We start from the raw sequence: 20,337 nt of genomic DNA on the forward strand, positions 1-20,337 counted from the left end.
TTGTTCTGGAAATAAAGCATTTGTTGTAGAAGAGCAGATCTTACAATTAAGCCAAGAAATGTAGCTGTTTTGTTTGATTTTTTCTGTCTGTGACTTTCTTCTCCTTACCTCAAAAATTCCAACTACTAAGTCCTTCAAAAAGTAAAACAAGAACCCTTTGAACAAGCATCCTAGTGAATAAACAGTAAGAAGGCGGATGGTTCTTTTTCTCTTTCCACTAAAGAGAAGCTGAGCTTCAAATCTGTTCTGGCAAGATTCTGGCATTAAATTTTTTTCTCTCCCAGTTTTTATTTGAAAAACCATATGGTAGTTGAATTAAAGAAAGTTAGAAGATCAAAAATATGTAGGGGCGCCTTGGTGGCTCAGTCGGTTAAGCGTCCAACTTTGGCTCAGGTCATGATATTATAGCTTGTGACTTGGAGCCTTGTGTCGGGGGCTCTCTCTCTCTCTCTCAAAAATAAACATTAAAAAATAAAAAAGAAATCCCATATTTATTTAAGCATCTCATCATTGGGGATTGAAGTTGCTTTTAATATTTTCTCATGTCACAAATGCCACAATACATAGTGGTTAATAATACACTGTAAGTGTCTGTATCTACCTACATAGTTTTCATTACAAAATAATTTTGGACAATTCTCAGATAAAACATTCCTGGTTCAAAGGTTTAGCTAGCATGTGTTCCAGTGATAAAATTTCTTTACAGCAAGAATAAGAATTAATTAAATAGGATTTGGGGTGTAGTCAAATCTTGAGCTTTTAAATTTATTCTAAGACAAAATGATTTTTTAAAGGAATGTTAAAGACTTGCCAATGCTTTAGGAAGACATTAAAACCAACAGGCTTCTGGCCTGGACACTACTGAAGACAAGTTTGGTGGTTGGCCTATGAAAGGACTTCTGGGTAAATATTACTGTTAGGAATTAGGGGGATATCAAAGGCTTAGCAGGAGCGCTTTAATAGGGCAATTATTCAGACAATGAGCAAGTAGGACACTTGAGAAGCAATCTCACAAGTATAAATTGAGAACAAGCCTTATACATACTAGTGGAGAGATGCTAATTATCTGGAGTTAAGTCAGGTAAGATTTTTCTAGGGAGATGAGATTCCCGTGTTACGTCCCTACTAGATGCTCTAAATAAGAGATGTTTTCTGGATGCTAACCCAGGTCTTCTCCAGTTCTGTGCCCCTACGCTTTGTCCAGAGATGTATGAAGAAGAATTAAATTTGTTTCATAAAAAGATTTACATATTTTTGTACCTATACATAAATTGTGTGTGTGTGTACACAGATGTCTATGAATATGTACGTCTTTTATTTAACCTTTTACTCAATTTACTTTCTCTTGTACTAACACAATAATGCAGTTCCGTAGTTTCCGTCTTCCTCTCCCTTTTTCTCTCCACAGAAGGAGGTCCTCCACTCCATGCCTACACCTTTTTATCTCCCCTTGTTCACATACACCTCGATCCCACCAAGCTGTCTCCCAACACCTGTGGAGACCCTTCTGCCACTCCACAGATTGATTTTCTGGGTGTTCCAAGTGATCTGACCTCAATACAACTGTGTTTGAGAGGAAATCCCAGTCCCCCTATTTCCCCACCATCTTAACTCCTCCTCTATTCAATTTACTTTGAGATATGATGGAGCACTATTCCAAATAACACTTAAATTTGTTCCTCAGTAGGAGATTTTGGTTAATTCAATAGTTTCAAGCACACTTTTGATCTATTACTTCTGGTAGAAGTGACTCTACCTGCCCCCCTTCAGGAAAAAAAAAAAAAAAAAGAAATCTCATGATTCAATGAAAGGTTGTTTTCAATTTTTGACCTGCCACTATAAAGTGGTCTTTCAAGAAATAACAAACCCAAATGAGAAGTTCAACTGAAATTAATTTTTATTTAACAGGCTTTTGTTAAGACATTGCTTGACACAACATTCTGCACAAGTGGGAAGGCAAAATAAAAACAGCCACATTCACTTCTCTGTAGGCTCAGTAATGATCAGGGAAGATGAGACGAATGTTAGCTATTACAGGATTTGTATCCTACAGAAGAGAAAGTAACTTTATTGACTCAAACACAAGAGCCCTCCATCTTCAAAAATTGAATTAAACTCCTGCACTTAATGTTAAGAGCTTGGTAAAGTTTACAGTCTCTGATACAGAAACATCAGGTAACAATATATTCTATATTTTCTTTTTTTTTTTTCAGTTATAGATGAAACAACTTGCAAAACGTTCTTGAAACATGAAGCAAGAAGAGTAATATTTAAAAGTAACATGATCATTATACGTCTTTATCCATCAATGTGGCTTCATTCCACTATCTCTTTTCTGTGCTTATATCTTGCATGAAATATTGGATAAGCCAAAGTGCGTAGGAAGAAATTTTCATAGTCATTCATCTCTGCAATGGGAATGCTCATGTTCAAGCGTATCTTCTTTAGGAGCTTTGTGGAGTCCAGTGGAGCAACACAGGCAGTGTTTACCTTCCTTCTGATTCCGTGTTGCTTGACTCAGGATTTCACAGCACCCCCTTTAATCCCAAATATTTCTTTCCTCTGGGGCTGGAATGTCCCAACTGAACGTTGTGCTACACAGTTTAATGTGCAGCTAGATCTGAGCCTTTTCTCTATAACAGGAAGCCCCCTAAAAAGTGCCACTGGACAAGCCATTACATTATTTTATGCTGATAGACTTGGTTACTATCCTCACATAAGTGAAAAGACTGGCCAAAGTATACACGGAGGAATCCCTCAGTTGGGATCCCTACAAAAGCACTTGCACAAAGCCAAGAATGACATTTCCCATTACATAGAAACAGAAGGTGTGGGCTTGGCTGTCATTGACTGGGAAAACTGGAGGCCTATCTGGGCAAGAAACTGGAAACCTAAAGATATTTACAAGCGTCTGTCTATTGAATTGGTTCAGCATCAACATGTACAACTTAATGACACAGAAGCAGCCGAGAGAGCCAAAGTAGATTTTGAAAATGCAGGAAAGTGTTTCATGCTAAAGACTTTAAAATTGGGAAAATCCCTTCGGCCAAATTATTTATGGGGTTACTATCTTTTTCCTGATTGTTACAATCATAATATTAAAAACCCCAGTTACAATGGAAGTTGCCCTGATGTAGAATATAAAAGAAATGATGAGCTCAACTGGTTGTGGAATGAAAGCACGGCCCTTTTCCCATCCATTTATTTGAATAGCAAATTAAAATCTTCTCCAAATGCCTCTCTCTTTGTCCGTAATCGTGTTCAGGAAGCCATTCGGGTTTCTAAAGTATCCAGTGCTAAACAGCCACTTCCGGTTTTTGTCTATACCCGTCCAGTTTTTACTGACTTGGATTTAAAATATCTTTCTGAGGTGAGTAAATCAAGGTGTAAGGGCTATGAATCAGTGTTCACAAATGGCGTTTAGGGAATTCAGCATTATTTTTGAAGGGAGTGAAATTTGGCTTTAAATATCCTTTAGGAATATGCACACAGGTGGTAGTTCTGCATTATTATGTGAATGCAAAATAAGAATATATTTCATTTTAGTGTAATCATATAATATCTTAGCAACAATGAAAAAACTAGATAGCACAGACAATGTAGTAATTCAGTTCCCTTTCTTTTTATTTCATGGGTCTGCCCTTTTGTCAATAGAAGCAATTAAAATAATAACAGAAAAATCTATTTTTGTTATAGTAGGGCAGTGGTGGCATGAAAGATAGAAATAAATAGTGGGAAAATATTTAAATTATTGTTATTGAGTCAGAATTCTTAGCTTTGATGTTACTGTCCTATGCATAACATTTCTATTTTATTTCTATCTGTTAACTCTTTCTGTCACTTTGCCAGGGTGACCTTGTGAATACAATCGGTGAAACTGTTTCTCTGGGTGTCTCTGGAATGATAATATGGGGAAGTCTCAATTTCAGCCAAAATGTGGTAAGTTTAATTGATAGGAAATAGATGAAAACATTTCTACTTCTAATGTTCTTGAGAATCGTGGTAGTACTGAATAATGAAATCAGTACTATGCTTGGCACATAGTAATGGGTGCTCAACTAATACTGGTTGCATCAAACTATCCTTCATTTGTGTGGTTATGTTATATGGCAGAAAGCATTGTACCTGTTTTCCAGTGAGGAAACAGAAATTCAGTGAAATTTATTCAAGTTCTCTAGGCTATCTGCTTAGTAAGTAGCAAAAACAGGACTACAGTCTCAGTTTTCTGACATAGTGTGTTTTTCTGCATTGTACTGTGACATCTCTCTCCTCAAAAAAACCTATGAACTAGTCAATGAAAGAATAGTCAGTTCATTCATTCATTCATTCCAGTTTATTAGGCACTTACTTTACTTCCTCATTTAGTGATTCAATGGCAGTTTATTACAGGGGTCAGCAGATGATGACCATGGACCAACTCTGACCTAGTACTTGCTTTTGTACAGCTCAAGGGCCAAGAATGATTTTTACCTTTTTATTTTTATTATTTTTTTTCTGAAGACTATGCAAAGTTTAATAGAAAGAAAATGTTTCTATGCCCCGCAAAAAGAAAAGTGTGAAGATACAGGAAGCAAAATGTTTAAAAGCATAGGTGACTTAAATAAATAAATAAATAAATATATATATATATTATATACATATATATATTTTTTAATGCTTATTTATTTCTGAGACAGAGAGAGACAGAGCATGAGTGGGGGAGGGGCAGAGAGAGAGGAAGACACAGAATCAGAAGCAGGCTCCAGGCTCCGAGCTGTCAGCACAGAGCCCGACGCAGGGCTCAAACTCACAAACCGTGAGATCATGACCTGACCTGAAGTCGGTAGCTCAACTGACTGAGCCACCCAGGTGCCCTGAGGTGACTTAAATGTTTTTCTTTACACTCAACTATATTTTCCTTTTCTTATCATTTATTTTTTAAAATTTAAATCCAAGTTAGTTAACATATAGTGTAATAATGATTTTAGGAATAGAATTTAGTGATTCATGTAACACTTTGTACTCATCTCAACAAGTGTCCTCCTTAATGCCTATTGCCCATTTAGCCCACCCCCCAACTCAACACCCCCTCCAGCAACCCTCAGTTTGTTCTTTGTATCGAAGTCTCTTATGGTTTGTTTCTCTGTTTTTATATTATTTTTGCTTCCCTTCCCTTATGTTAATCTGTTTTGTATCTTAAATTCCACATATGACTGAAATATGATACTTGTCTTTCTCTAACTTATTTCGCTTAGCATAATACACTCTCACTCCATCCACATTGTTGCAAATGGCAAGATTTCATTCTTTTTGATTGCCCAATAATATTCCATTGTATATATATATACACCACTCCTCTTTATCCATTCATTAGTTGATGGACATTTGGGCTCTTTCCATACTTTGGGCATTGTTGATAGTGGTGCTATAAACATTGGGGTGCATGTACCCCTTTGAAAGAGCACTCCTGTATCCTTTGGATAAATACCTAATAGTGAAATTGCTAGGTAAGAGAATAGTTCTATTTTTAATATTTTGAGGAACCTCCATACTGTTTTCCAGAGTTTTGCACCAGTTTGTATTCCCACCAGCATTGCAAAATAGTTCCTCTCTCTGCATTCTCCCCAACATCCGTTGTTGCCCGAGTTGTTCATTTTAGCCATTCTGACAGGTGTAAGGTGGTATCTCATTGTGGTTTTGATTTATATTTCCCTGATGATGGGTGATGTTGAGCATTTTTTCATGTGTCTGTTAGCCATCTGGATGTCTTCTTTGGAAAATTGTTTATTCATGTCTTTTGCCCATTTATTCATTGGATTATCTGGTTTCGGATGTTGAGTTTATAAGTTCCTTATAGATTTTGGATACTAACCCTTTGTCTGGTATGTCATTTGCAAATATCTTCTCCCATTCTGTCAGTTGCCTTTTAGTTTTGCTGATTGTTTCCTTTGCTGTGCAGAAGCTTTTTCTCTTGATGAGGTCCCAATAGTTCATTTTTTGCTTTTGTTTCTCTTGCCTCTGGAGACATGTCAAGTAAGAAGTTGCTGCGGCCAAGGTCAAAGAGGTTGTTGCCTGTTTTCTCCTCTAGGATTTTGATGGCTTCCTGTATTACATTTAGGTCTTTCATTAATCTTGAGTTTATTTTTGTGTATGGTGTAAGAAAGTGGTTCAGGTTCATTCTTCTGCATGTCACTGTCCAGTTTTCCCAACACCATTTGCTAAAGAGACCCTTTTTCCCATTGGTTATTCTTTCTTGTTTTGTCAAAGATTAGTTGGCTATACAGTTGTTGGTCCATTTATGGGTTCTCTATTCTGTTCCATTGATATTTGTGTCTGTTCTTGTGCCATACCATACTGTCTGGATGATTACAGCTTTGTAATACATCTTTAAGTCCAGAATTGTGATACCTCCAGCTTAGTTTCCTTTTTCAGGATTGCTTTGGTTAATTCAGGGTCTTTTCTGGTTCCATACAAATTTTAGGATTGTTTGTTCTAGCTCTGTGAAGAATGCTGGTGTTATTTTGACAGGGATGGCATTGAATATGTAGATTGTTTTGGGTAGTATCAGCATTTTAACAATATTTGTTCTTCCAATCCATGAGCATGGAACGTTTTCCATTTTTGGTGTCTTCTTTGATTTCTTTCATAAGCTTTCTACAGTTTTCAGTGTATAGATTTTTCACCCCTTTGGTTAGGTTTGTTCCTAAGTATTTTTTGTTTTTTGGTGCAATTGTAAATGGTATTGATTCCTTGATTTCTCTTTCTGTTGCTTCATCATTGGTGTATAGAAATGCAACCTATTTCTGTACATTGATTTTATATCCTGCAACTTTGCTGAATTCATGTATCAGTTCTAGCAGTTTTTTGGTGGAATCTTTTGGGTTTTCCACATGCAATATCATGTCATCTGCAAAGAGTGAAAGTTGGACTTCCTCCTGGCCGATTTGGATGACTTTTATTTCTTTGTGTTATCTGATTACTGAAGCTAGGACTTCCAACATTGTGTTGAATAACAGTGGTGAGAGTGGACATCCTTGTCATGTTCCTGACCTTAGGAGGAAAGCTCTCAGTTTTTCCCCATTGAGGATGATATTAGCGATGGGTCTTTCATATATGGCCTTTATGATCTTGAGGTATGATCCTTCTAGCCATACGTTCTTGAGGCTTTTTATCAAGAAAGGTTGCTATATTATGTCAAGTTCTTTTTAAGCATCTATTGAGAAGATCATGAGGTTCTTATCCTTTCTTTAATTAATGTGATGTATTGCATTGATTGATTTGTGGATATTGAACCAGTCCTGCATCCTAGGAATAAATCCCATTTGATTGTGGTGAGTAATTCTTTTAATGTATTGTTGGATATGGTTTGCTAGTATATTGTTGAGAATTGTCAAATCCATGTTCATCCTGGAAATTGGTTTGTAGTTCCCCTTTTTAATGGGGTCTTTGTCTGGTTTTGGAATCAAGATAATGCTGGTCTCATAGAATGGGTCTGGAAGTTTTTCTTCCATTTCTATTTTTTGGAAAATCTTCAAAAGAATAGGTGTTAACTCTTCTTTAAATGTTTGGTACAATTCCCCTGGAAAGCCATCCAGCTCTGGACTCTTGTTTGTTGGGAGATTTAAAAAAATTTTTTTATACATTTATTTATTTTTGATAGAGAGAGACAAAGCACAAGTGGGGGAGGGGCAGAGAGAGAAGGAGACACAGAATCCGGAGCAGGCTCCAGGCTCTGAGCTGTCAGCACAGAGCCTGACACAGGGCTTGATCTCACAAACTGCGAGATCATCACCTGAGCTGAAGTCAGACGCTCAACCTACTGAGCCACCCAGGTGCCCCTGTTGGGAGATTTTTGATTACTGATTCAATTTCTTTACTGGATATGGGTCAGCTCAAATTTTCTATTTATTCCCGTTTTAGTTTTGGTAGTTTATGTTTCTAGGAAATTGTTTCTCCCAGATTGCCTAATTTGTTGACATATAATTGCTCATAATATTTTTTTGTTATTGTTTGTATTTCTGCAGTGTTGGTTGTGATCTCTCCTCTTTCCTGTGTGATTTTATTTATTTGGGTCTTTTCCTTTTTCTTTTTGATCATACTGGCTAGTGGTTTATCAATTTTGTTAATTCTTTCAAAGAACCAGCTCCTGGTTTCATTGATCTATTCTATTGTTTTGTTTAATTTTGTTTTTTGATATCATTGATTTCTGCTCTAATCTTTATTATTTCCCTTCTTCTGCTGGTTTTGGGATTTATTTGCTGTTATTTTTCCAGCTCTTTTAGGTGTAAGATTAGTTTGTATATTTGAGACCTTTCTTCCTATTTTAGGAAGGCCTGGATTGCTATATACTTCCCTCTTATGACTGCCTTTGCTACATCCCAGAGGTTTTTGGCTGTCATGTTTTCATTTTCATTGGCTTCCATGTACTTTTAAATTTCCTCTTTAATTTCTTGGTTAACCCATTCATTCTTTAGTAGGATGTTCTTTAATCTCCAAGTATTCATGGTCTTTCCAAATTTTTTCCTGTGGTTGCTTTCGAGTTTCAAAGCATTGTGTTCTGAAAATATGCAAGGTATGATCTCAATCTTTTTGTACTTGTTGAGGGCTGATTTGTGACCCACTATGTGTCTATTCTGGAGAATGTTCCATGTGCACTCGAGATGAATGAGTATTTTGTTCTTTATTATGGAATGTCCTGAATATATCTGTTAAGTCCATCCAGTCCAGTGTGTCATTCAGAGTCATTCAGAGTTTCATTGTTGATTTTATGCTTAGATGATCTGTCTGTTGCTGTAAGTGGGATGTTGAAGGCCTCTACTATTATGGTATTATTATCAATAAGTTTCTTTATGTTTATGATTAATTGATTTACATATTTGGGTGCTTCCCATTGGGGGCATAAATATTTACAATTATTAGATCTTTTTGGTGAACAGACCCCTTAATTATGATAAAATACCCTTCTTCATCTCTTGTCAGTCTTTATTTTAAAACCTAGTTGGTCTCATAGAAGTATGGCTACTCCAGCTTTCTTTTGATGACCATTAGCATAATAGATGGTTCTCCATCCTCTTAGTTTCAATCTTCAGGTGTCTTTAGGTCTAAAATGAGTCTCTTGTAAGCAGCATATAGATGGGTCTTGTTTTCTTATCCATTCTAATACTCTGTGTCTTTTGATTGGACCGTTAGGTCCATTGACAGAGTGAGTACTGAAAGCCATTGTGTTGCCTGTTGAGTTGGTGTTTCTGGTGATGTTGTCTGGTCCTTTCTAGTCTTTGTTGATTTTGGTCTTTTTTGTTTTGTTTTGTCTTTTCTCCACGCAAAACATCCCCCTTAAAATTTCTTGCAGGGCTGGTTGAGTGATCATGAACCCCTTTAGTTTTTGTTTGTCTGGGAAACTCTTTATCTCTCCTTCTGTTTTGAGTGACGGCTTTCCTGGATAAAGGATAAAGGAAATATTCTTGGCTGCATACTTTTCCAATTCAGCATGTTGAATATATCTTGATATTCCTTTCTGGATTGCAAGTTTCTGTGGATAGGTCTGATGCACACCTGATCTGTCTTCCCTTATAGGTTAAGGTGTCCCCCCCCCCCCCCCGCCGTGTTCATAATTCTTTCCTTGTCTGTGTATTTTGTGAATTTGACTGTGATATGCCTTGGTGATGGTCAGTTTTTGTTGAATCTAATGGGAGTTCTCTGTGCTTCTTGGATTTTGATGTCTGTGTTCTTCCCCAGATTAGGAAAGTTTTCTACTATAATTTATTCACATAAACCTTCTGTCCTTTTTTCTCTCTCTTTATCTTTTGCGATTCCTATGATTCAGATGTTATTTCTTTTTAATAAGTCACTGAGTTCTCTAAGTTTTGTATCGTGATCTTTTGCCCTTGTTCCCCTCTTTTTTCCTACTTCTTTATTCTCCATAATTCTATCTTGTAAATCTATGATTCACTGCTCTGCTTAGTCCATCTTTGTTGTTGTGGCATCCATTTGAGATTGCATCTCGGTTATAGCATTTTTAATTTTGTCCCGACTAGATTTTATTTATCTCCACAGAAGGGGAGTCTATGCTTTTTTTCAACCCTAGCTAGTATTATTATTATCATGGTTCTAAATTCTAGTTCAGATATCTTGCTTATATCTGTGTTGATTAAGTCCCAGGCTCTCATTTCTTCCTTGTCTTTCTTGTGGGGTGAATTCCTTCATTTTGTCATTTTGGAGGAAGGAAAAAATAAAATTAAATTAAAATTAAATAATTAAAAACAAAACAAAAAAATCAAATAAAGGAAACTAGATTCTGGGTGAGTTTTGGTCTGCTTATTGAAAAAAAATTGATAGAATAGAGAAAAAAGGGAAAGAAAAGGAAGAAAAGGCAAGAAAAAATTTAAAAATTAAAAAAATTATATAATAAAATAAAATGAAATAAAGAGAATGAAATGGAATAAAAAATTTTAAAATAAAAAATAAAGTAAAAAATATTTTTCTCTTTTTGTCAAGTTCTGTGGCTCAAGTTATGCAATTTTTTGTATCAATCCTCAGATCAATTTCCTAGGTGTTCAAAATGGTTTGGTGCTGATCTGGCTGCATTTCAGGGACAAGACAGTCTCAGGGTCTCCATGCTGCTCCACCATCTATCCCCATTATTAATTAAAAAAATGTTTTTAATGTTTATTTTTTGATAGAGACAGAGTGCAAGCAGGAGAGGGGCAGAGAGAGAGGGAGACACAGAATCTGAAGCAGGCTCCAGACTCTGAGCTGTCTGCACAGAGCTCGACATAGGGCTTGAGCTCACAAACCATGAGATCATGACCTGGGCTGAAGTTGGATGCTCAATCGACTGAGCCACCTGAGTGCTCCCCCGTCATTATTAATTTTTTAAATGTTTATTTTTGAGAGAGAGAGAGAGAGAGAGAGACAGAGCATGAATGGGAAGGGGCAGAGAGAGATGGAGACACAGAATTTGAAACAGGCTCCAGGCTCTGTGCTGACAGCTCAGGACCCACAAACAGTGAGATCATGATCTAAGCTGAAGTTGGACACTTAACTGATTGAGCCACCCAGACACCCCTGATTTTTACCTTTTTAAATGGATGGGGGGAAAAAAAACCCAAAGGAACAGTATTTATAAGAGATGAAAATTATGCAAGATTTAAATTTTAGTGCGTTATCAGTAAAGTTTTATTAGAACGTAGTCATGCTCCTTAGTTTAGGTGTTATGGCTGCTTTTGCAGTGCCAATAAATAATTTAAGAGCTATGGCAGAGACTGTATCATTCAAAACGCCGAAATATTTACTGTCTGTCCCTTTACAGAATACTTTTGCTGACCCTTGGGTTATTGAACATCTCTTATGATTAATGCCAGATAATTGTTTAGGTGCTAAAAATATAGTAGAGAATGAAGCAAACTCCCTTCACCATGGAGTTGCATCCTCACAAGTGGATATACAACATAGAGAGGATACATCAGGTAGTGATAAACATAAAGAGCAATGAAGCAGTGTAGGCAGGCTACAGAGAGATAAAATGGTGTTATGGGGCAGTCTGATGAGGTGCTGTTAGAGCAGAGATCTGATGGAAATCAGGGACCAAGTCTCTGGATGCCTGGGGGTGGTAAGTGCAATAACCTTCAGGCTGGAATGTGCTTGCCAAGGAAGACCCAGGAGGTCAGTGTGACTGGAGTGCAGTGAGCAAGGAAGACAGAGGTAAGAGGTGCAGTCGAGAGGCAGAGCGTTGGATATAGGGCTTCCTAGGCCACCATGGGGCTTTTACTGAGATGGAAGGCCACTAGAAGGTTTGAGCAGAAGAGTTGCAATCTCTGGCAAACATTTCTTAGCTGAGTTGAAGATTGATGGTAGCCGGGCAGGAGAGGGAGAAGGGAGAGCAGGTTGTTGATGGCGTGCACCACAGGTGCTGGCATGTGTTTTAAATATAACCTAACAGTAGAACAGAGAGGATTGACTGAGGGATCAGGTGACAAGGATAGATAAGAGAAGTGGTTAAGATGACTCCCAGGCTTTTGGCTTGAAGGAGTTGCCTCTGAGATGGGAAAGACTTTAGTAAGAATGGTTTGGTGGGGGTTGGGCAGGGAGGAAAGAGCCAGGAGTGGCAAGAGGGTGCATAGGCAATTGGGAATTACTTTTTAGAAATATTGCCAAATTGTTCAAAACTCCTCTAAAGGAGAGGAAAAGGAAGTCTTATTTTCCACAGGTTATATTTAGTATCATCTATTTTAGGTAAAATTCTGAGTAAAACTTGTTCCATTAGGAAAAACATGTCTATTTTTGTTCACTATAGATGAATTGTATTCATTTTCTCCTAATGCATTTCTTTAGTTCAAAAAGCCTTTAACTGTCATCACCTAATCCTTTTCCTGCTTCCTTTATTTTCAACTTCGTTTAATTCTCTGTAGCAGGTCTTTCTCCCCCACCTCTTCAATCCTCTTGAGTCAAAACAAGAGTAAAGCTGTCGTCTGGATACTGCTGAATTGGAGCTGAACTTTTTCTTCTCTAACAGATGTGGAAATACTAGCCATGTAGGTGCCAGGGAGAACATCCCATGAAGTTCACGGCCCAGGGTCTTCTAGGATCTACAGAGAAGAGACTTTATACAGCACTCTAAGACCAGAAGAGACCTTTTGATCTTTTGTCCTTCAGATAGACTCGTTATATTGTTACTTCATTTATAAAAGTACTCAATAGTAGTCACCTTTATGAGAATCTTTCAAGGTAATCTGAACCCTTCTACCTCCGTGGTAGAACTCTGTTATCTCTGACTTGATCACCCATAAAGAGAAATAACATAAAATATAAGTTTGGAGAAAGGTATATGTCCCTTTTGCAAATAGTTCATGTCAGAAAATTATTTAAAAATTATAATTTTCCCGAATATATTGTAATTTTCAGTCACTGTTTCTGAAAGCTTTAAACTCTTTTCTCAAGGATCTTATTAATTCTATGATGGAATCACTTATAAATTCTCCATACTACTTCCATTTTTTTTTTTTTAAGAACTGAGAACTCCACCCTTAATCCGATGAGGAATGAATCAGGCATTCCCCAATTATTAGTATGGTGTGACATACTATTTAATTGTCACCCCTGTTTTTTTTATTGCACTTTAATATTAGATTTACATTGTTCTACATGACTGTCAGATCATCTTCAGTTTTAGTCATACAGGGACAGTTCTTCAACTTAAATATGGTTATTTTTACCTAATGACACTGCCTTGAAATTATCCCCTATGGACTTTGTTTTATGTATTTCTGCTACTTTCCCCAATTTATGATTATTTTGAATGATTCTGAATGTTAGTTCTATCATTACTTCTGCTTTTTTTCTATGCCATTTGTAATCAATAGAATCATGAATTACTTGTCTTATTTCCTCTGAGTCACTGGCAACTGGAGAAACTGGTAATTGCAGGTTTAATGACTAAAAGTGACTTAAAACGATTGTTATTCGATGTAAGCAAACTATTTCCTTCTATTCCATTTTGTTAGATCCAGTGGTGTGCCAGGCAGCTCCTACTGGTCCCAGCTCATGAGACCTGATTGTTAAATATTCAGAAATTTTGTGAACTGATTGTTAAACACAATCATTATTAAAAATTAAATTATAAAGACTTAGAATGAAGACTTTAATTACATTAAAAACAAAAGTAGCAAATACTCAAAATGTATCAGTTACGTACTTCACTTTATTATCATCCATCCTGTTGAGGTTATGTACATCTGTTGCATCTGTATAAGCAGAAAAGGTATGTACCAGTGTGCTTCTCCTCACCATACTTCCATTCTGTATGCTTGATTCCCAATTCTTCACTCAGTGATTTCAGGTTGATAGCTTAAAATTGGCCATGGTATATGTGTTTGCACCATGGATATTGACAAACTCTAAAAACCAGGTCCTATCTTTTAGAAAGCCAGTTTTAGATCCTTCCAAAGACTACATCTTGTGTGCGTGAATGATTCTCAAACCGTTCTCATCCTTCACTCCCCTTTTTGCCCAGCTCTGGTCTCTGTGGTCACCCAGACCGTTTTCTGAACTCTGTAAATTCTCCTATATCTTGGCCCTGGGGATACAGTGTTGAAGAATTTTGACAAAGTGTCTGCAATCATGGAGCTTATATTAAAGTTGGAGGCATAGAAACCATACACAAACAAGAAAAATATTTGATGTGATAAGTACTATGCAGAGAATTAAAATAGATGTAAGTAGATAGGAAAGGTGTCTGAGTTTCAATTAAAGCTGCAGTCTGATTGACAAGATTAAGTGACCATGCTAAACATTAGAGGAAAGAGCACTCCAAGCAGGGGTGACAAGTGAGTGCAGTTTGAAACGAATGTGCCATGCTTATGAAACAACTAGTATGCCTAAGGCAGAGTGGGTAAGGGAGGGGCGCTCGAGAGGAAGGAAGGGTTACCTCACATCAGGCTGTATATAAATTGGAAGAAGTTGAATTTTATATTAAACACCATGCAAAACTAGGATTAAGAAGAGGTTTTCTATTGCTGCCATAATAGTGACAACACGCTTGGTTTAAACAAGAGAGAATTATTATGCTACAGTTCTATAGGTCAAAAGTCCAGCATGGATCTGAAGGGGCTAAAATTAAAATGTTCATAGGGTTGCATTCCTTTCTAGGGGAGGAGCCTCACTTGCTCATTGGGGCTGTTGGTAGAATTCATTTCCTCATGGTTGCAGCAAGGAGATGTCTATTTCTGGCTGGCTATGGCTAAGGGTCATTTCCAGTTTCTAGAGGCCACTACATTCTTTAGCTCTTGACCCTGTCCTCTATCTGCAAAGCCAGCAATGCTGGGTTGAGTCTCCTTTACCTTGGAATTTGTTCTCTTTCTTCCATCTCATTTTTTTAATCCCCACTGGAAAATTTTCTACATTTTTAAGGACTCATTGATTAGATTGAGCCCATCCAGATAACTCGGGATAGTCTCTCCATCTTGAGGTCCATACTCTTTTTTTTCTTTTCCTTTTTAAAAAATTTTTTTTTAACGTTTATTTATTTTTGAGACAGAGCATGAACGGGGGAGGGTCAGAGAGAGGGAGACACAGAATCTGAAACAGGCTCCAGGCTCCGAGCCGTCAACACAGAGCCTGTCGCGGGACCCGAACTCATGGACCGCGAGATCATGACCTGAGCCAAAGTTGGCCGCCCAACCGACTGAGCCACCCATGCGCCCCTCTTTTTTTTCTTAATGTTTATTTTTGAGAGAGAGAGAAAGAGAGAAGGAGAGGAGAGAAGGAGAGAGAGAGTGAGCACATGAGCAGGGGAGGAACAAAGAAAGAGGGAGACAGAGGATCCAAAGTGGGCTCTGTGCTGACAACAGAGAGCTCACAAGGGGCTTGAACTCACAAACCGTGAGATCATGACCTAAGCCAAAGCTGGACACCTAACCTACTGAGCCACCCAGGTGCCCCTCAAGGTTCATACGCTTATCTGTGAGTCATATCTGTAATGTTCCCTTTGTCATGTATGGTAATAATCACAGTATCCAGGGCAATAGGGTATAGACATTCTTGGAAGACCCTATTCTTCCTACCATCTATGGCATCATCACAAGGAAGATAACGAGAAATAGATCAAATGGAAGCTGCCAAGATTCTTCGACTCGCCTTCTGACCTACCACCACCACTTCCTTTGGTCTGCTGGGGACTGGCATAGCCAGCTCACTCGATGAAACTGCGGATCATGAAAGAAAGTGACTATCTTCTGTGTTTTTAAAAAGACAGTGTCCCAGTTTTAGAACGCACCAGTCTCAAGATGAATCATGTTCATTACTCATCACGCGTGCTCTGACAAATACGTATATTTGTAAAAGAGCTGTCATAATTCACCCGTAACATTTAATATAAAGTATATTCAGTTGAACCTGTTTAGTTGTTTTGAGTTAGCAGTTGAGAAACCTCTCTTTCTCATTCTGTTTAAACTTGTCCCACAAATATGAATCTTATTATATTTATTTATAATTTATTCAGGGCTAACCAATGACATACACCGGGCCTCATGCTAAGCACTTTTATATACATTGTATGTTTCCATCTTCACAACAACCATATGAGGTACCTGCTATAATTACCTTTATTTTACAAATGATGAAGCTGAAGCATAGCCAGGTTAATTGACTTGTTAATTGATAGGCAACTAAGACTTAGAAAGCTTGAGAGAGTCCCGAGGTCATACAGCTAGAAATTAATAGAACTGTGACCAGTCAGGGAAGAGGGGCCTCAGAGACCATTTTCTGACCACTTGCTCTGCCATCCTGCCCCATTAGTTTCTGAATTATTGAAGAAGTCCAAGGCTAGGTTAAAGTTAAGGTTCGACCGGTCAGTTATTCAGCGACATGAAATGGCACGTGAAACTTACCTACAAACGTACAAAAACAGTTGGCATAAGCTCGCTAGAGAGGGTAAAAAAGATAAACTATTTCCTACCTCTTGCTGGGTCTTGTTTTATCATGTTTCCTTAGAAACCGTTACACAGTGAATTAATCCACGTCTGAGCTAACTTGTCCCTTGATATTCTAACCTTCTTATAATTTTACAGCAATCTTGCACAGAGCTTGACAGTTACATGAAGAATACGTTGAATCCTTACTTAATCAATGTCACCCTAGCAGCCAAAATGTGTAACCAAGTGCTTTGCCAGGAGCGAGGAGTGTGTGCAAGGAAAAATTGGAATTCAAGCGACTATCTTCACCTGAACCCAGTCAGTTTTACTATTCAACTTGAGAAAAGTGGAAACTACACAGTATATGGGAAACCCACACTTGAAGACCTGCAGGAATTTTCCAACAAATTTTATTGCCTTTGTTATGCCAATGTCAACTGTAAGGAGAGAGCTGATATGGCTAAGATTCATACCGTTAAAGTATGTATGGCGGAAGATATCTGTATAGATGCATTTCTAAATGCAGAACCCAGCGATTACCATTCCAGGTGGAAGAAACATGACACTCTCGGCAATATCTTATCCTCCATCCTACCTTCCACAGCATCTCCGTGTGTTCCTGGTCAAGATCTCAGTAGGTGCCGCAAAGCCAGATTTCTAGCTAGACAAACTAGAGCCGACTCCAAAACCACCCAAGTAGGCTATTAGATTGTATACATTCAAAACAGAACAAAACAAAAATAAACAACCTCTTCAAGTACAAGTTCAGTGCTTATTAAATTTTCTATCTACATACATTGTTTTAATATATTTCACATTTGTATACATATATATTTTAATTTTTTAATATTATTCATTTTTGAGAGAGAGATGGTGAGAGGCAGAGAGAGAGGGAGACACAGAATCCAAAGCAGGCTCCAGGCTCTGAGCTGGCAGCACAGAGCCTGGTGCAGGGCTTGAACCCACAAACTGTGAGATCATGACCTGAGCTAAAGTCAGATGCTTAACCAACTGAGCCACACAGATGCCCCTCACATTTTTATATTTAGTAGTTTAGCTAGCTTAGATTATTTTTTTGGGCAAGTGATAATGCCTATATACTGGAAAATCTATATTTAAAATGTGAATCAAGAGAGTTGCGGCAAGATGGCGGCTTAGGAGGACGCTGGGCTCACCACACGTCCTGCTGATCACTTAGATTCCATCTACACCTGCCTAAATAACCCAGAAAACCGCCAGAGGATTAGCAGAACAGAGTCGCCGGAGCCAAACGCAGACGAGAGGCCCACGGAAGAGGGTAGGAAGGGCGGCGAGGCGGTGCGCGCTCCACGGACTGGCGGGAGGGAGCCGGGGCGGAGGGGCGGCTCGCTGGCCAAGCAGAGCCCCCGAGTCTGGCTTGCAAAAGCGGAGGGGCCGGGCGGACTGTGTTCCGACAGCAAGCGCGACTTAGCGTCTGGGAGGTCATAAGTTAACAGCTCTGCTCGGAAAGCGGGAAGGCTGGAGGACAAAGGGAGGGAGAGCTGCTGAGCCCCCTGACAACAGAGCTCAGTTTGGTGGGGAACAAAGGCGCTCGCCAGCGCCATCTCCCCCGCCAATCCCCCAGCCGAAATCCCAAAGGGAACCGGTTCCTGCCAGGGAACTTGCTCGCTCCGCGCAAACACCCAACTCTGCGCTTCGGCGGAGCCAAACCTCCGGCAGCGGATCTGACTCCCTCCCGCTGCCACAGGGCCCCTCCTGAAGTGGATCACCTAAGGAGAAGCGATCTAAGCCTGCCCCTCCTGCCCCCGAGCACCTTGCCTACCCACCCCAGCTAATACGCCAGATCCCCAGCATCACAAGCCTGGCAGGGTGCAAGTAGCCCAGACGGGCCACACCACCCCACAGTGAATCCCGCCCCTAGGAGAGGGGAAGAGAAGGCACACACCAGTCTGACTGTGGCCCCAGCGGTGGGCTGGGGGCAGACATCAGGTCTGACTGTGGCCCCGCCCACCAACTCCAGGTATACACCACAGCACAGGGGAAGTGCCCTGCAGGTCCTCACCACGCCAGGGACTATCCAAAATGATCAAGCGGAAGAACTCCCCTCAGAAGAATCTCCAGGAAATAACAACAGCTAATGAGCTGATCAAAAAGGATTTAAATAATATAACAGAAAGTGAATTTAGAATAATAGTCATAAAATTAATCGCTGGGCTTGAAAACAGTATACAGGACAGCAGAGAATCTCTTGCTACAGAGATCAAGGGACTAAGGAACAGTCACGAGGAGCTGAAAAACGCTTTAAACGAAATGCATAACAAAATGGAAACCACCACAGCTCGGCTTGAAGAGGCAGAGGAGAGAATAGGTGAACTAGAAGATAAAGTTATGGAAAAAGAGGAAGCTGAGAAAAAGAGAGATAAAAAAATCCAGGAGTATGAGGGGAAAATTAGAGAATTAAGTGATACACTAAAAAGAAATAATATACGCATAATTGGTATCCCAGAGGAGGAAGAGAGAGGGAAAGGTGCTGAAGGGGTACTTGAAGAAATCATAGCTGAGAACTTCCCTGAACTGGGGAAGGAAAAAGGCATTGAAATCCAAGAGGCACAGAGAACTCCCTTCAGACGTAACTTGAATCGATCTTCTGCACGACATATCATAGTGAAACTGGCAAAATACAAGGATAAAGAGAAAATTCTGAAAGCAGCAAGGGGTAAACGTGCCCTCACATATAAAGGGAGACCTATAAGACTCGTGACTGATCTCTCTTTTGAAACTTGGCAGGCCAGAAAGAATTGGCACGAGATTTTCAGGGTGCTAGACAGAAAAAATATGCAGCCAAGAATCCTTTATCCAGCAAGTCTGTCATTTAGAATAGAAGGAGAGATAAAGGTCTTCCCAAACAAACAAAAACTGAAGGAATTTGTCACCACTAAACCAGCCCTACAAGAGATCCTAAGGGGGACCCTGTGAGACAAAGTCCCAGAGACATCACTATAAGCATAAAACATACAGACATCACAATGACTCTAAACCCGTATCTTTCTATAATAACACTGAATGTAAATGGATTAAATGCGCCAACCAAAAGACATAGGGTATCAGAATGGATAAAAAAACAAGACCCATCTATTTGCTGTCTACAAGAGACTCATTTTAGACCTGAGGACACCTTTAGATTGAGAGTGAGGGGATGGAGAACTATTTATCATGCGACTGGAAGCCAAAAGAAAGCTGGAGTAGCCATACTTATATCAGACAAACTAGACTTTAAATTAAAGGCTGTAACAAGAGATGAAGAAGGACATTATATAATAGTTACAGGGTCTATCCATCAGGAAGAGCTAACAATTATAAATGTCTATGCACCGAATACCGGAGCCGCCAAATATATAAAACAATTACTCATAAACATAAGCAACCTCATTGATAAGAATGTGGTAATTTCAGGGGACTTTACTACACCACTTACAGAAATGGATAGATCATCTAGACACACGGTCAATAAAGAAACAAGGGCCCTGAATGAGACATTGGATCAGATGGACTTGACAGATATATTTAGAACTCTGTATCCCAAAGCAACAGAATATACTTTCTTCTCGAGTGCACATGGAACATTCTCCAAGATAGATCATATACTGGGTCACAAAACAGCCCTTCATAAGTTTACAAGAATTGAAATTATACCATGCTTACTTTCAGACCACAATGCTATGAAGCTTGAAATCAACCACAGAAAAAAGTCTGGAAAACCTCCAAAAGCATGGAGGTTAAAGAACACCCTACTAACGAATGAGTGGGTCAACCAGGCAATTAGAGAAGAAATTAAAAAATATATGGAAACAAACGAAAATGAAAATACAACAATCCAAACGCTTTGGGACGCAGCAAAGGCAGTCCTGAGAGGAAAATACATTGCCATCCAGGCCTATCTCAAGAAACAAGAAAAATCCCAAATACAAAATCT

General features: G+C 38.9%; 1 protein-coding gene across 1 annotated transcript; it reads left to right on the forward strand.

Moving 5' to 3' along the window:
- Positions 1-2,413: 2,413 nt before the first annotated feature.
- Positions 2,414-17,125, forward strand: SPAM1 (sperm adhesion molecule 1). The gene is made up of 3 exons (XM_047849062.1): positions 2,414-3,370; positions 3,850-3,939; positions 16,542-17,125. Exons 1-3 carry the CDS (start codon positions 2,414-2,416, stop codon positions 17,091-17,093), a joined length of 1,599 nt encoding a protein of 532 aa, XP_047705018.1. The 3' UTR covers positions 17,094-17,125.
- The last annotated feature ends 3,212 nt before the right edge of the window (positions 17,126-20,337 follow it).

The sequence above is a fragment of the Prionailurus viverrinus genome, chromosome A2, assembly GCF_022837055.1.
Source record: "Prionailurus viverrinus isolate Anna chromosome A2, UM_Priviv_1.0, whole genome shotgun sequence".
NCBI classification, from domain to species: Eukaryota; Metazoa; Chordata; class Mammalia; order Carnivora; family Felidae; genus Prionailurus; species Prionailurus viverrinus.